This window comes from Hyperolius riggenbachi, chromosome 1 (assembly GCF_040937935.1).
Source record: "Hyperolius riggenbachi isolate aHypRig1 chromosome 1, aHypRig1.pri, whole genome shotgun sequence".
In the NCBI taxonomy this organism is placed as follows: domain Eukaryota; kingdom Metazoa; phylum Chordata; class Amphibia; order Anura; family Hyperoliidae; genus Hyperolius; species Hyperolius riggenbachi.
The window spans coordinates 75,716,026-75,734,374 of record NC_090646.1 but is presented as its reverse complement, the minus strand read 5'-3'; the positions used below and the strand labels follow the sequence as shown (position 1 = coordinate 75,734,374).

The 18,349-nt window shown below is 47.0% G+C and overlaps 1 protein-coding gene across 1 annotated transcript in view; it reads left to right on the top strand.

Annotated features, from left to right (window-relative positions):
* LOC137555554 (fatty acid-binding protein, liver-like) overlaps positions 1-17,981 on the top strand; it is a 44,268-nt gene extending 26,287 nt beyond the window's left edge. The window contains exons 3-4 of the mRNA XM_068271580.1: positions 11,715-11,804; positions 17,928-17,981. Coding sequence (XP_068127681.1) covers positions 11,715-11,804; positions 17,928-17,981 — 144 coding nt within the window. The remainder of the gene's footprint in view (positions 1-11,714; positions 11,805-17,927) is intronic.
* Positions 17,982-18,349: the final 368 nt, after the last annotated feature.

The window sequence follows — 18,349 nt, the reverse complement described above, 5'->3', positions numbered from 1 at the left end:
GACAAGGACATTTAGACATTGGTGTGACATTGGCCAACTGATTGATTGGTGTGTGTGTGGTGGTGTGATTGTTTGCTGTACACAGCCGGCTGTGAGAGCGAGGAGCATGTTAAATGCTGCCGTGTATCTGCTTTTATGGGGCAATTTTTGTAGGGGGTTTTGTTCTCATTGTGTCAATAAAACATTTGAAGGGGAACTGAAGAGAGAGGTATATGGAGGCTGTCATGTTTAGTTCCTTTTAGACAATACCAGTTGCCTGGCAGCCCTGCTGATCCTCTGCCTCTAATACTATTAGCCATAGCCCCTGAACAAGCATGCAGCAGATCAGGTGTTTCAGTGGTTCAGACTTATAAGTCTGATCTGACAAGACTAGCTGCATGCTTGTTTCTGGTTTTAATCAGATACTACTGCAGAGAAATAGACCAGCAGGGCTGCCAGGCAACTGGTATTGATTAAAAGGAAATAAATGTGACAGCCTCCATATACCTCTCTCTTCAGTTCCCCTTTAATATTGTTAGAAGAAGAAGTCTGCGATTCTCATATTTTAAATTAAAGGAAAGGACATGCACCGCCAGAAACACTTGCAAAGAAGTATCCTTTATTGTATACAAAGCAATCTCTTGGTATCAAAACATCCATGAAACGACTCAGGATCTTATTGTACAGTCCATTGTATCAGCTGTAGTGAGAGCAACAAGGGGTGGGTGTGGGAGCATCACGACGGCCATTTCATGTTTAAGATGCTTGTTCACATGGGGGCTAGGCGTCAGAAGTCAGCTTATGCAAAACCACCAGTTGGATGGATCAAAGCTTGTGACACGTTTATCACAATTTATTACATGCATGCGCGCACACACACACACACACCACACACCGCAGTACCGCTACAGGACATCAGGGGTCATCATGCGGTGGTGACGTGATGATGGCGACGCAGGCAACCCTGGAGGAGTCAAGGAAGGTGGTCGTACTGGTTCTTTCTTCTTCCATTTGCCTGCACCGCATGTCACCAGCTCCCTAGCGGTTATGTCCTTCTGCCTGTGCCCCCTACTTCTGCTTGCCATTCTGCGCCCAGGGCGGTCGCCCTGCCCGCACTGCCCAAGAAACAGCCCTGAACTTAACGTGTTTTGGTTTCTGGACGTAGAAACTACGTCCAGAAACCATGTGCGCTACCGCGCGCCCCCGCGGCCGATCGCGCGCGTGCACGCGCACTCCCGGCCGCGGATTCGGTAGTCAGGGAATCAATGTATCGGACTATGAAGTCCGATCACTGATTCCTCTCCCCCGCTGAAAAAGCGACAGCTTCTCTCGGAAGCTGCGCCTTTTCTGGCCATTCACTTCCTGATGCGCCACTCTAAGCGTGTGTTACGCTTAGAGTGACGTCATGTAAACAAACTCATGGCCGCCATCTTGTGGCCAAAAAGTAATACTACACCTGAAAATAAAAATGAATTAAAATCAACACACATTTACATTATAAATCTATTGTTTACCCCCCACCCTCCCAAAACTACCCAAATAAAATGTTTACTATAAATAAAAAAAACCATTACAATTAAAAAAAAAAAAAACATGTAAATATTTACCTAAGGGTCTAAACTTTTTAAATATCAATGTAAAGATGAAATATTTCTATATTTTTTTTATTTTAAACTTGTTAATAGTGATGGATGCAAAATGGAAAAAATGCACCTTTATTTCCAAATAAAATATTGTCGCCATACATTGTGATAGGGACATAATTTTAATGGTGTATTAACCGGGACATATGGGCATATACAATACGTGAGTTTTAATTATGGAGGCATGTATTATTTTAAAACTATAATGGCTGAAAACTGAGAAATAATGAATTTTTCCATTTTTTTCTTATTCTTCCTGTTAAAATGCGTTTACAGTAAAGTGGCTCTTAGCAAAATGTACCCCCCAAAGAAAGCCTAATTGGTGGCGGAAAAAACAAGATATAGATCAGTTCATTGTGATAAGTAGTGATAAAGTTATAGGCTAATGAATGGGAGGTGAACATTTCTCTCATGAAAACCACGGAACCTGAATGGGTTAATCTTATGCAATTATAAAATTTTCTGAGAATAAAATTGGAATACATCAACCAAAGTACTTTCAGAGCAAATGGCACTGCTCATACTCCAGTCCAGGAAAGGGTTAAGATGAAATGGGGCCCTAGGCCAGATAGCAGTTTTTACTCACCGCTGATGGTCACCTGGCTTTTTTAGATATATTTGGTGGGCGCTAGAATCCACTGGGCCCCTAGATTTTCTCCAAGCCCTAGGTAACTGCCTAGAATTGCCTTGTGGATGATCCATCTCTGCTCCAGACATATGATGTAAAGACCTCTCCTCCAAGGTAGTCCATAGAAACAATTAGAACAAAATGGCAACACATCAATAGAGATGGCCTGAACCGTTCGCCGGGCAAATCTCTCTGGGCCCTGTACTACTTCCGGGTCGCTATCACACGGAGTAGTACGGCTGCGCTGGCCCGGCGGTGCACGTCCTATATCACGCTCCTGTTGCAGGGCACTCTCTGCGCATGGGCGTGACGTCACTCATGACATCACGCACATGTGCAGAAAGTGCCCCGCAACAGGAGAGAGATCTAGGACGCGCACTGCCGGGCCAGCGCAGGCGTACTACTTCGGGTCATAGTGACCCGGAAGTAGTACAAGGCCCAGAGATTCTGAGATGTTCGCATTTCTACGCATCACTGGCTCCAATAAAATCTCCAGCCTTTATTTCATATCACGGCAGGACAGACAAAATGGCTGATGCGTTTCAGGTTCCCTGCACACTGCATGCGATTCAGATTCCTTTTTTTAATTGTTTTTTACATCTGATTCCGATTTTTAATCGTTACTGAATGCTGCGTTTTTTCCTCCGTTTTTCTGTTTATTGCATTCAGGGAAAATCGGAATTGCAAATCGGAAACGGAATCGCAAAACGGATTTGCAGTGTGCAGGGAGCCTCAGACAGTGATGTGTCTTTGGTCATAGTCAAAACGTTCAAACAGGATATATACACACGTCTAAAAAGCGTTCATCCAGGAAATTGACCGTACCTGAAGGTTTCTGCTATCTATCTATCTATCTATCTATCTATCTATCTATCTATCTATCTATCTATCTATCTATCTATCTATCTATCTAGCTGTACAAAGTAGGAAAACAAACAAAGGGTTCATAATGATACAGACAATCATATTTGATATACAGCAAATATGGACACTGGTACAAGATCCAGAACTGGTCATTACGGAAACAGTAAAAAAGGGCGCAGGAGGCTAGTGGACAAATCGGGCGCCGCCATTCACTCCCATAGTAAATATCGTTTACTGGGCGCCGAACAGGAAAAAAGGGCGCCCGAGAATAATAACGTTTTCCAAGGGCGCCCGAAGATTTTTAATGTTTTATAACTGCTTGTGATGATTTACGTTTCCTCTTTCAATAAAACATTATTTTAAATGTTATCCCTTTACTATTTGTAAAACATTATTATTCACAAAATAAAGCGATCAGTACGTAACGTAAATTGTAATATATTTTATCCCTTACTGTTTCTAAAACATTATTCTACACACAATACAGTGATCACTAAGGAGGATCTTAGGTTTAGGCACCACCAGGGGGGTCTTAGGTTTAGGCACCACCAGGGGGGTCTTAGGTTTAGGCACCACCAGGGGGGTCTTAGGTTTAGGCACCACCAAGGGGGTCTTAGGTTTAGGCACCACCAGGGGGGTCTTAGGTTTAGGCACCACCAGGGGGGTCTTAGGTTTAGGCACCACCAGGGGGGTCTTAGGTTCAGGCACCACCAGGGGGGTCTTAGGTTTAGGCACCACCAGGGGGGTCTTAGGTTTAGGCACCACCAGGGGGGTCTTAGGTTTAGGCACCACCAGGGGGGTCTTAGGTTTAGGCACCACCAGGGGGGTCTTAGGTTCAGGCACCACCAGGGGGGTCTTAGGTTTAGGCACCACCAGGGGGGTCTTAGGTTTAGGCACCACCAGGGGGGTCTTAGGTTTAGGCACCACCAGGGGGGTCTTAGGTTTAGGCACCACCAGGGGGTTCTTAGGTTTAAGCACCACCAGGGGGGTCTTAGGTTTAGGCACCAATACGGGGGTCTAGGGGTTAGGGGTAGGTACAGGGAGGGTTACTTACTAATTTTTCTTTAAACGTTCTTATACATTTCATTTCAGATTTAGGCACCACCAGGGGGGTCTTAGGTTTAGGCACCACCAGGGGGGTCTTAGGTTTAGGCACCAACAGGGGGGTCTTAGGTTTAGGCACCACCAGGGGGGTCTCAGGTTTAGGCACCACCAGGGGGGTCTTAGGTTTAGGCACCACCAGGGGGGTCTTAGGTTTAGGCACCACCAGGGAGGTCTTAGGTTTAGGCACCACCAGGGGGGTCTTAGGTTTAGGCACCAATACGGGGGTCTAGGGGTTAGGGGTAGTGTTGGGCGAACAGTGTTCGCCACTGTTCGGGTTCTGCAGAACATCACCCTGTTCGGGTGATGTTCGAGTTCGGCCGAACACCTGACGGTGCTCGGCCAAACCGTTCGGCCATATGGCCGAACTAAGAGCGCATGGCCGAACGTTCCCCGAACGTTCGGCTAGCGCTGTGATTGGCCGAACGGGTCACGTGGTTCGGACCCGAACGCGCTCTGATTGGCCGAACTGTCACGTGGTTCGGGTAAATAAATACCCGAACCACGTCATATCTCCGCCATTTGTCTGTGGGTTTAGCTTTGGGTAGGCAGGCAGGGTAGTTCGCGCTCCAGCCACGCTAGCCAGGGTCCCCCCAGTCATTGTGTGTCGCTGCTGGGAATAGTAGTACACCGCTCGCTCAGCATTCTGTTTACTGCCACTCTGTGTACCTCGCTCAGCCACACTATATAGCATTCTGTTTACTGCCACTCTGTGTCTGCTGGGAATAGTAGTACACCGCTTGCACAGCCACACTATATAGCATTCTGTTTACTGCCACTCTGTGTACCTCGCTCAGCCACACTATATAGCATTCTGTTTACTGCCACTCTGTGTCTGCTGGGAATAGTGGTACACCGCTCGCTCAGCCACACTATATAGCATTCTGTTCACTGTTCTGTGTCTGCTTGGAATAGTGGTACACCGCTCGTTCAGCCACACTATATAGCATTCTGTGTACTGTTCTGTGTCTGCTGGGAACAGTAGTACACCGCTCGTTCAGCCACACTATATAGCATTCTGTGTACTGTTCTGTGTCTGCTGGGAACAGTAGTACACCGCTCGCTCAGCCACACTATATAGCATTCTGTTCACTGTTCTGTGTCTGCTGGGAATAGTGGTACACCGCTCGCTCAGCCACACTATATAGCATTCTGTTCACTGTTCTGTGTCTGCTGGGAATAGTGGTACACCGCTCGCTCAGCCACACTATATAGCATTCTGTTTACTGTTCTGTGTCTGCTGGGAATAGTGGTACACCGCTCGCTCATCCACACTATATAGCATTCTGTTCACTGTTCTGTGTCTGCTGGGAATAGTGGTACACCGCTCGCTCAGCCACACTATATAGCATTCTGTTCACTGTTCTGTGTCTGCTGGGAATAGTGGTACACCGCTCGCTCAGCCACACTATATAGCATTCTGTTCACTGTTCTGTGTCTGCTGGGAATAGTGGTACACCGCTCGCTCAGCCACACTATATAGCATTCTGTTTACTGTTCTGTGTCTGCTGGGAATAGTGGTACACCGCTCGCTCAGCCACACTATATAGCATTCTGTTCACTGTTCTGTGTCTGCTGGGAATAGTGGTACACCGCTCGCTCAGCCACACTATATAGCATTCTGTTCACTGTTCTGTGTCTGCTGGGAACAGTAGTACACCGCTCGTTCAGCCACACTATATAGCATTCTGTGTACTGTTCTGTGTCTGCTGGGAACAGTAGTACACCGCTCGTTCAGCCACACTATATAGCATTCTGTGTACTGTTCTGTGTCTGCTGGGAACAGTAGTACACCGCTCGTTCAGCCACACTATATAGCATTCTGTTCACTGTTCTGTGTCTGCTGGGAATAGTGGTACACCGCTCGCTCAGCCACACTATATAGCATTCTGTTCACTGTTCTGTGTCTGCTGGGAATAGTGGTACACCGCTCACCCGTCACTGTATAGCATTGTGCTCTGTGTCGCTGCTGGGAATAGTGGTACTGTATAGCATTTCTGTACTGCCACTGTACTGCTGCCAGTCAGCGTGTACTGTAAGGATAAGTGAAATGAGGAAGAAATCCGGTGAAAGAGGGAGGGGCAAGGGAAGAGGTGTTTCCCCTGACGGTTCACGTACAGGCCACAGGGGAGCACCCAAGAAAACCCACTCAATACCACCCATGTTGTCCAGGACAACAACCCTCACAAATCCAAAAGAACAGGACCAGATAATTACTTGGATGACCTCTCAAGCGTCCAGCAGTGGGTTAAGCAGCACCAGCACATCACGCACGAGGTCCGAGTCCTCAGCCAGTTACAAGGAGCCAGTGGGCACAAAGCTGACACAACCGGCAGCGACACCACGCACACAACTGCCAGATAACCAGTCCGATGAATTACCTCAGGACACAATGGGGTATTCGCAGGAGCTATTCCCAGCCCAACAAACTTCCACCTTTCAAAGGTCAATGGAGGAACAGCCAGAAATGTTGTGCCTGGATTCACAACCGTTAACTGTGGGAAATGTACCGCGCACTGAAATACGAGGCGAGTCCGAAGAGGACTCGGAAACCCAAATCCCAGAGCAATTTGGGCAGGAGGGGTTGCAATTGCAGGAGGTCGGCCGACAAGATCTGGAAGACGACGTTGGAGTGTGCTGCGCAGAGGTTGTTGTGGGGAGCTCTACTCCACGGCGGTGGCCCACAATGACATATGACGAGTTTGAGGAGATGGAAGAGGAGGGTATGGACAATGTGGACAGAGACCCAGATTTTGTTTGTGAACGAGAACATCGCCGTCGTAGCAGCAGCACAGATGAGTCTGTTGAAGAACACACTGCTGCACGAGTTCGCCTTGTGCCACAAGGTAGGCGGCGCGCAATTTCAGGCACCACAAGCGTGGAAGTTCAAGTGAGAGGCAAAAGAGGAGCAAACAGAAATCGCCAGCAAGGAGGCAGGTGCTCCAAAGTCTGGGCTTTCTTTGAAGACTGCACTGAGGATGTTACCATGGCGATTTGCAAGGTGTGCAAGACCCGCCTGAGCAGGGGGAAAAATATTAACAACCTCTCCACCACCAGCATGAGCCGTCACATGCTATCCAAACATCCCACTCTTTGGGCAAACGCGTCAGGACAGGGTACCAGAAACAACACTGCCTCCCTTGGGTTCACCAGACCCGCCTCAGCAGCAGCAGTAGCCCAGCCATTGCGTGGTTCACAACATTCACAAACATCAGACGACGCTGACACTGTCACTTTCCGGAGTAGTGCTCTTGAGGTCTCCCAGTGTTCATCAAACACAACAACCAACAGCCCTTCCGTGTGCAGCGCTACGGTTCAGTTGTCTGTGTCGGAGATGTTTGAGCGCAAGAGGAAATTGCCAGCAAATGACCCCCGGGCCGTGGCAGTAACAGCCAGCATAGCCAAGCTTCTGGCCTGCGAAATGCTGCCATATCGATTGGTGGAGACAAACAGCTTCAAGGGCATGATGTCAGTGGCCATCCCACGTTACGTGGTTCCCAGCCGCTACCACTTTGCACGCTCTGCAGTGCCTGAGTTGCATGAGCACGTGGTCAGCAAAATAACCCGAAGCTTGAAGAATGCCGTTGCCTGCAAGGTTCACCTCACCACTGACACCTGGACGAGTGCGTTCGGCCAGGGTCGATACATCTCCCTTACCGCGCACTGGGTGAACCTTGTGGAGCCTGGCAGCGATTCCTCACCTGCTACGGCACGGGTGTTGCCCACGCCACAAACAGCTGCACCGCCGTCCCTCCCACTGGATAACAGCAGCACCTACCTCTCTGACTCCTTCTCCTCCAACGCATCTCAAAGCTGTACCTCATCCGGAAACGCTAACCCAGCAGCAGTAGGATCGTGGAAGCAGTGCAGCACAGCTGTTGGCATGCGTCAGCAAGCGTTGCTGAAGCTAATCTGCCTTGGGGATAAGCAGCACACAGGGGAGGAAATTTGGAGGGGAATAAAGGAACAGACGGATTTGTGGCTGGCACCGCTGGACCTGAAACCGGGCATGGTTGTGTGTGATAATGGGAGTAATCTCATTCGCGCTTTAAGGTTGGCTAAGCTGACACACATCCCTTGCCTGGCGCACGTGATGAACCTAGTAGTTCAGCGGTTCCTGAGGACATACCCAGGCGTGCCCGATCTGCTGTTGAAGGTGCGTCGAGTGTCCAAACATTGTAGAAATTCCAGTACTGCTTCGGGGGCACTCGCCAAGATGCAGGAGCGCTTCAATCTCCCCCACCATCGCTTGCTGTGTGATGTCTGTACGCGCTGGAATTCTACGCTGCACATGCTAGCCCGCTTTTGCGAGCAGAAGAGTGCAGTGGTCCAGTACATGACGGCGCAGTACCGAGGCGCATCCGGCCAGCTGCCAAGCTTCTGTGGATCCGATTGGGCCAACATGTTGGACCTCTGCCAAGTCCTCCAAAATTTTGAGCAATCCACGTTGCTTGTGAGCAGTGACAACTCTTCAGTCAGCATTACCATACCACTGCTGTGTTTACTGAAGAGGTCGATGTTAAAAATCAAGGAAACAGCTGTCATGATGCAACTGGGGGAATCTGAAGGAGAAAACGATCAGCGTGATGGTACCAACATCAGGCCATCCGCCTCAGGGAACGCTGGCCCCAGCAGCTATGACGAAGAAGAGGAGGAGGAACAGCTGGAGTTGGAGCAGGAATTTCATGCCACCACTGACGAGGGCCAGAGCGGTGCACGTTGGACTTCCACAATTCAACGCGAATGGTCAGCAGAAGCAGACCAGGAGGAAGGTGACGACTATGATGCATCACAACAACTATCACAACGCTCACAAGAGGATGATGAGGATTCTGGTAGGACTCTGGCACACATGGCTCAATTCATGCTAGACTGCATTGAACGTGACCCACGCATTGTGCGCATTCTGGACAACACCAATTACTGGGTTTATACCCTTCTGGATCCACGGTACAAACACAATGTTCCAAAACTGCTTGAAGAAAGAGTCAGACAGGTCAAAATGGAAGAATACCAGCAGGCCCTTGTGGAGACTTTAGAGAGGAGATTGACATCCTCCCCCTCCTCTAGCCAGTTGTACGCAGACAGACTGACTTCCGCAAACCCAGGACGACCAGGAGGGCAGCAAACAACGCAAGCCGCAGCTAGTACCCAAAAGGGAATGGTATCGGCAGTGTCCTTGGAGTGGGAAAATTTTCTGACACCCATGCAGCCGCAGCCCACTGAACAGCAAGCGTGCAGATCCACCTCCAACACCGATCGCCTGGAGAAGATGGTCAAGGACTACATGTCAGATGGCGTAGCTGTGTCGAACCATCCATCTGCACCCTTCAACTATTGGGTATCGAAGCTAGACACCTGGCACGAACTGGCAATGTACGCAATAGAGGTGCTGGCTTGCCCGGCAGCCAGCGTTATGTCGGAACGCTGTTTCAGTGCTGCCGGAGGCATCGTCACAGATCGGCGTATCCGCCTCTCTACAGACAATGCAGACCGTCTGACTCAAATTAAAATGAATCAATCCTGGATTGGAAATGACTACGCAACACTCCAGGACCCCAACCAAGTAACATGACCAATGAACATCTGGGATGGTGTTGCGTTTCCGGGCCCTGTTTATTGAACCTCTCATCTGTATTACATTTATGACTGCATGGCGGCAAAAAGCATTGCTGCTATATCCGCACGCTTTTTGTCCACATGCAAGGCCTGGGTTGTTGTGTCTCACAAAGCGTGGCCTTCTCCTCCTGCGCCTGCTCCTGTTCCATCACGTCTGCTGCTGCTGGGTTAGCGTTGCCGCGTGGTCCCTGTTTATTGAACCACTTATCTTTATTACATTTATGACTGCATGGCGGTACAAAGCATGCTATCCGCACGCTTCTTGCCCTCATGCAAGGCCTGGGTTGTTGTGTCTCACAAAGCGTGGCCTTCTCCTCCTGCGCCTCCTCCTGTTCCATCACGTCTGCTGCTGCTGGGTTAGCGTTGCCGCGTGGTCCCTGTTTATTGAACCACTTATCTTTATTACATTTATGACTGCATGGCCGTACAAAGCCTGCTATCCGCACGCTTCTTGCCCTCATGCAAGGCCTGGGTTGTTGTGTCTCACAAAGCGTGGCCTTCTCCTCCTGCGCCTGCTCCTGTTCCATCACGTCTGCTGCTGCTGGGTTAGCGTTGCCGCGTGGTCCCTGTTTATTGAACCACTTATCTTTATTACATTTATGACTGCATGGCGGTACAAAGCCTGCTATCCGCACGCTTCTTGCCCTCATGCAAGGCCTGGGTTGTTGTGTCTCACAAAGCGTGGCCTTCTCCTCCTGCGCCTGCTCCTGTTCCATCACGTCTGCTGCTGCTGGGTTAGCGTTGCCGCGTGGTCCCTGTTTATTGAACCACTTATCTTTATTACATTTATGACTGCATGGCGGTACAAAGCCTGCTATCCGCACGCTTCTTGCCCTCATGCAAGGCCGGGGTTGTTGTGTCTCACAAAGCGTGGCCTTCTTCTCCTCCTGCGCCACCCTCCTCCTGTTCCATCACGTGTGCTGCTGCTGGGTTAGCGTTACCGGTCCCTTTTCCTGGAACCTCTTATATGTATTACATTTATGACTGCATGCCGACAAAAAACATGTTACCTGTGCAAAGAAAACAGACATTTCCCGCATTTAAAAGACAGTTTTCCCTTTGAAACTTTAAAATCGATTTTCTCAAAAACTATAAGCTCTTTTTGCTAATTTTTTTTTCCTCTTGTACCCACTCCCAAGGTGCACATACCCTGCAAATTTGGGGTATGTAGCATGTAAGGAGGCTTTACAAACCACAAAAGTTCGGGTCCCCATTGACTTCCATTATGTTCGGAGTTCGGGTCGAACACCCGAACATCGCGGCCATGTTCGGCCTGTTCGGCCCGAACCCGAACATCTAGATGTTCGCCCAACACTAGTTAGGGGTAGGTACAGGGAGGGTTACTTACTAATTTTTTTTTAAATGTTATTATACATTTCACTTTTTAAACGGAACATTAACGTTTTCACAATTGTCAATTTCATCCACATTATTTAATGATTTATAACTTTATAAAACATTATTTTTAAACGAAATATAGTACATTATATTTTTAAACGTTATCCATGTTTATCGTTTAAAACCCCGCGCCCTTTTTTCCCAGCGCCCCTTTTTAACGTACGCGGTGATTACAGTGACAGATGAATAAAATGTATTACAGAGTGTGAGCTATGAAATGAATAACAAATTCCAAAACACAAAAGGGTGAGAGAGCTCTGCTATTGCGAGCTTACAATTTAACAATTTAAAGGAATAGGGGGAAACAAGAAGTGGGGAGGTCTGCGGTATGTATAAAGGCAAAGTGCCTGTTAGGGTTATCTAGTGAGGAGTAAAACTAGAGAGGTCTATCTATCTATCTATCTATCTATCTATCTATCTATCTATCTATCTATCTATCTATCTCTCTGCCTACATAATCTTTACCTTGTTTTTTTTTTCAGACAACCATGAATATGGAGGATGGAAAGCTTGTATCACACTTTAATGGGTTCACTCACGTGATTGAGCTGTCTGGAGATTTGCTGATTAATGTAAGATTTCTATACTCTAATGTTTGCCATGGAAACTTTAGTACACACTTTAAAGGGAAGGTTCGAGCAATCCAAAAATAAAAAATCCACTTACCTCGGGCTTCCGCCAGCCCCTGGCAGCCATCCTGTGCCCTCGCCGCAGCTCCGGTGGCTCACGATTCCCGGTCCCCTCCAGTGCAGATGCCGACCTCACCAGGTCGGCATCTACCTGCACTCCTGCGTGCGGCTGACTGACTCGCACTGATGTCATCCGGACAGTACAGTCCGGATGCAGTCAGCGCGACTCTGAGAGCTGCTCGCGCAGGCGCTGTGGACGTCTTGCGCCGGAGGGGACCCCGGACCACCAGCGTGGAGTGGAGCTGCGACGAGGGCACGGGACGGCAGGCAGGGGCTGGAGGAAGCCCCAGGTAAGTGGATTTTTTATATTTAGGTTGCGCATATGTATCTTTTAAAGAGGGACTGTCACTAAAATCTTAAAATTTAAAACACATACAAAAAAGAAGTACATTTCTCCCAGAGTAAAATGAGCCATACATTACTTTTCTCCTGTGTTGCTGTCACTTACAGTAAGTAGTAGAAATCTGTCATTACCGACAGATTTTGGACTAGCCCATCTTCTCATAGGGGGGTTCTCAGGGTTTTCTTTATTTTTAAAAGCACTTAGTGAATGGCAGTTGTTTCGTCCAACTGCCAAAATAGTGTGCAGTGAGCAGGGAGGCTGGCCAGCATCTTTGTATAGATCTTTTTCAGGGAATGTCCTTATAAAGAATAAAGGCCATGTTGAGAATCCCCCATGAAGAGATGGACTAGCCCAAAACCTGTTGGTAATGTCAGACTTCGACTACCTACTGTAAGTGAGTGACAGCAACATAGGAGAAGAGTCATTTATGGCTCATTTTACTCTGGGAGAAATGTACTTCTTATTTGTATGTGTTTTAAATGTTAAGATTTTCGTGACAGTTCCTCTTTAAGGCTAGTGAAAGCAAGATCTGTTCGCTGGCAAAAAAAAGTCCCTGTGCAATGATCTTGGTGCAACTTCCGGGTTGGCGAGGTCCGTCAGTAGTGTGCAGGCGCTTGCCTGACAGTGCGTGCCCAAAGTTGCAAAGTCTAAATGAAAAAGTATTGTGCAAGTGAGTAGGGGGGCGGGCTGGTATCTTACTATTTTGGCAGTTAAACTGCTGTTGAGGAAATGCTGTTGAAAACAAAGAAAACCCTGAAAATCCCCCATGAGGAAATGGACTGGCCCAAAACCTGTCGGTTCTGTCTGATTTTGACTGCCTATTTTTTTCACGGTAGTGGTCCTTTAAGGCTGAGAGCGCTTCCAGCCACAGGTGTGTGTGATCAATGACGTGCACCACCAGGCCAGCGCCTGCACACTACTGACGGACCCCCCCGACCCAGTAGTAGCCCCGAGGTCATTACACAAGGACTGTTCGCCAGCGAACAGTTGTTGCCATCACTATTTAAGGCTGGGTCCAGATGCACAATGGAGCGGCAGATACGCACAGGTTCCGTCACATGTTGACTTGCCACGTTTGCATACCTTGCGTTATGCATTCTGCTCCGCTCACATAGCCACTTGTCTGATTTATTTGCCACCCGTCCATTCAGGTCCTCTGCCACTGCGGGCACCGCTGCTGGGGGCCTCTGCATGAAAGAAACTCCGGTATACAGATTTGAGCTCCTTTAGAAGACTCAGGCTCCTATAGGATTGCAAAAAGACCAATAGGGATCCCCCACCATCACCTTATTATATAGACCCTGTTTGCAGTGATTTATTCAAGCATATTTTACACAGAAGGCTGAACAGCAGTGATGAGAAAAATGCAGATTTTTTTCGCTTACATTTTCATGAAAATAATGTAACATTCGACTTTTGTTTTTAGCGATTTTTCGCTTTAAAAGGTAATTTGCTCGTAACTCATGAATGGCAATTTACCGTATATACTCGCATACAAGCCGAATTTTTGACCCCCAAAAAGGGGGTCAAAAGTTGGGGGGTCGGCTTGTATGCGAGTCTTTCCTGGTGGTCTAGTAGCGGCGATCTGTATCGCCGTTACCAGGGGAACTGCTCTTTCCTGCCCCCTGCATCGTCACAGCAGCAGCGCCGGGCGCGCTGCTGTGATACACTCTGCAACATGAGAAGGGGAACGCGGATTAGGAAGCGGCCGCTGCCTAAGCAGGTAATAGCAGCGGCGGCCGCGGGGGGAGCGGGGAGGGGGGAGCGCTATACTGGGACACTACCTACATATGCTGGGCACTATACTAGCTATACTGGGCATTTTACTAGCTATACTGGGCATTTTACTAGCTATACTGGGCACTATACTAGCTATACTGGGCATTTTACTAGCTATACTGGACACTACCTACCTATACTGGGCACTATACTGGCTAAACTTGGCACTTTACTAGCCATACTGGGGCACTATACTAGCCATACTGGGGCACTATATTAGCCATAATGGGGCACTATATTAGCCATACTGGGGCACTATACTAGCTAAACTGGGCACTTTACTAGCTATACTGGACACTACCTACCTATACTGGGCACTATACTGGCTATACTGGGCACTATACTGGCTATACTGGGCACTATACTAGCTAAACTGGGCACTATACTAGCTAAACTGGGCACTTTACTAGCTATACTGGGCACTATACTAGCTATACTGGACACTACCTACCTATACTGGGCACTATACTGGCTATACTGGGCACTATACTGGCTATACTGGGCACTATACTGGCTATACTGGGCACTACACTAGCTATACTGGGCACTATACTAGCTAAACTGGGCACTATACTAGCTAAACTGGGCACTATACTAGCTATACTGAGGCAGTACCTACCCATACTGGGCACTATACTAGCTATACTGGGACACACTGGGGGGCTGCACCAATCCAGCATTTCCTACCCCCGGCTTATATGGGGGTCAATCATTTTTCCCTGGTTTTTCAGGGAAAAGTTGGGGGGTCGGCTTATATGCGGGTCGGCTTATATGCGAGTATATACGGTAGGCAAAAAAAAGAAGAGCTGGGAGCCCTCGGTGGACTTATCCACCGGTTCCGCTTTTTCAACGAGAGCGAGGGAATCTCCGTGACGGCCGCGGAACCGGTGGATAAGTCCACCGAGCGGGCCCAGCTCTTCTTCCACACTTCTTAAGTCTTCACATACCGGCTAAGTATACTCCCTGATTCACTACACTGCATGCTTTACCTATGGTCTGTCACATTCAAATTCAGCACAGGTTGGTCACTATGGCTATTGACATTTTCATTGCTCAATGCATATAATATATTCATATCTATGTTCACTATTGCACTTTATATTATATATGTGTTATACATGTTCACAAGTTATTTGAAGTACTGAACCCGGGTTCATAGGTGTTAGAGTGCTCAAACAATGTGCACCCTACACCGTTACTTAATAAATTGCCATTGAAGGTTGCATTGTTTGATCTATATGACCCAGTCTATATCATTATTATGGATAGTATCTAGAATATATGTGAAAGATTTAGGTTGGTCAGTTTTTAGATGTTTTTAATCATTTGTATATCGGAATTATGTATATTGAAATAAAATGTTTATGAATTTTTTGATACCCTATATAAGTGTGGTGCTGTTTTTGTGAGCTACCCAGTACTTTTTTCTGGTGCAAGAATGGCAGCAATGAAATATTCCCCTGAAAGATCAATAGGTGAATTTTGATTGGCTTTTGAAGGCTCCACCCACTTTTCTGAATATAAATCCCAGTCACCCAGTATTCAACTGTGCAAAGTTTGAGAACACTACCATTAACAATGTAAGAATGGCTGCTGATTACATTTTCCTAGTGAAATTTGTATTTTGTCTCCGCCCACTGATGACCAAGTTGTTGCCCGATTATGTATCTGGCTGGTGTTGGCTGCACCCACTTTTCCTAACCCTAACACACAATTAATCAATTACTCAATTACCAAGTTTGTGAGCTTTGCGGTGTTTGGCATCAATAATTTGCATTGGAATGAAACAAATCTGATTGGCTGTTTGTGACTCCACCCCCTTTCTCAATTTGAACCCTAGTCACCGAATGATCAACTGTACCAGGTTTGAGGCCTGTGCCATTAACAGTGCAAGAATGGTAGCAATGTACATATTCCCCTTGAAAATCAATAGGTGTATTTTGATTGGCTTTTATAGGCGCCACCCACTTTTCTGAATATTAATCCTAGTCACCCAGCGACCAACTGTGCAAAGGTTGGGAACCCTACAATTAACAGTGTAAGAATGGCTGTGGTTTACATTTTCCCAGTAAAATTTGTATTTGTCTCCGCCCACTTTTTGGTTATAGGTATAAAAAGTATCCTATTCTTTATTCCAGGTAGTGTACTATGTGTGTGCCAAATTTCATTCAAATCCGTTCAGCCATTTTTGCGTGGTCAAGTAACAAACATCCAAACATCCGAACTTTCCCATTTATAATATTAGTAGGATGTGTGTCTTTGTTGGACGTGTGGAATAGTTACCCAGCAGCAAAGAAAACCACACTCAGATCATGTGACTCAATGCAGTGGCTGCTTCTGCTCATGCTAAGGGAAGCAGAAAATTTGGGCACTGGTGACTAACAGACGATTTGGGTGCTGAGCTGACGTAGGTGCTAATGCAAATATCAACTATTGGGCTATGGGCTGTGAAAGTAGAAATTTGGGCTCCCGGTAGATATCGTTCTGAAAATTAGAACGTTATCATTTTTGAAAATGTTTTAGTTTTGATAACATTAGAATGTTGTCTTTTGTGAAGTTTTTTTTTTTGAAGTTTTTATCGTTTTGAAAATTGAAAAGTTATAGTTATTGAAATATTTTGTAGTTAACAATTTTTCTTTCTTGCAAATTATTGTTTTCAAATGTAATTAGAAAATTATAGATATTGACAATTTTTGTCTTTTGTATTTAACAGGTTTTCCTTTTTTGATACACCCTAACCCTAATGTTTTAGGGTTAGGTGTTAAGAAGGGGGGTTTTAGGGTTAGGCTTTAGGAAGGGGGGTTTAGGATTACGCATCAAGAAGGGCAATTTTAGGGTTAGGCATTAAAAAGGGGTGTTTTAGGGTTAGGCGTCAGAAAGCGGGTTTAGGGGTTAGGCATTAGGAAGGGGGGTTTTAGCGTTAGGCATCAGGAGGGGAATTTTAGGGTTAGGCATCAGGAAGGGGGTGTTTTAGGGTTAGGCATAAGGAAGTGGTGTTTTAAGGTTAGGCATCAGGAGGAGGGGTTTAGGGTTAGACATCAGGAAGGGGGGGTTTAGAGTTAGGCATCAGGAAGGGGATTTTAGGGTTAGGCGTCAGGAAGGGGTGTTTTAGGGTTAGGCACCATGAGGGGGGTTTAGGGTTAGGCATCAGGAAGAGGAGGTTTAGGGTTAGGCTTCAGGAAGGGGGGTTTTAGATGCCAGGAAGGGGGGTTTTAGGTTTAGGCATCAATATGGTGGGTTTTAGGGTTAGGCTTTAGGAAGGGGGGGGGGGGGGTTTAGGGTTAGGCATCGTAGGGGGTAAGGTTCTGTGTGAGAGTAGTGTTAGGTTTCGTTTTCATCTGTCGACCTAATTCACCACGGTATTTATCGTTTAGGCTTATGTTATCTTCACCTGGTCCCCATTTTTCCTCGTGCCTCTATTTCATGCACACATGCTAAGTGCTTGCAAGTGCAAAGCTGATGCACAGGAGCAGATGACAGGCAGTGGATTCACCACCTTTAGCCTCCTGTATCAGAGGCCTCAAGCTATGTGAGAGAAATGCTCCCCTTTCCGCATCCCACCCCACTTCTAGGGCTGTAGAAGGCAGTACTGTATTTGTCTGTGCTCGGTAATTGTTTTTGGCTACAAAGCGCAAACCTTGTTCCGAATTCTGCCAAACGTGAAGGAAAAAGTATGTGAGATCTGAAACGCAACGTGGAGGACAGTGCACAGAGGTGGTGACCAGGGTGAGTTGACAACCCCTGCTGCGGAGTGCATGCACTTAGATTCAGGTTCAATTTGGCAGAATTCAGAACAAGGTTCCGAAATATGCCGAATTCACCAACACCATTCACAATACTCCATTCCCAATACCAAGAAATAATCAAACTTTTTTTTATTGCAGGTTATGACCAACAATGACATTGTCTACAAGAGAATCAGCAAACGAGTCTCCTAGAAGACCAATAATGTATCGCTTTTACTGTGTATAATAAAACGTTTACATGGTAAAAATAATCTCTTTGGCTTGAATGTTTATGAGCATATTTGTAATATAAGAAGGAATTTTGCAGTGGATGATGATCACACAAATAAAATGCCATCATTTATTCTTACAGTAGCCTCTTCAGGGCTGACCCGGGCTGTAGTTTATCCAGAGCTGTGCTACTACAACAAAGAAATTGCAAAGTGCTGTATATTTCTGAAATCATGGAAGTGCGCTATTTTACTGCAGTTCCCAGAGCAATCGCGATTTGGCACTGCAAACCCGCTCCCAAAATGACCATGCGGTATTTTGTGATCGCTCCATAATCACAACGCAGCAAG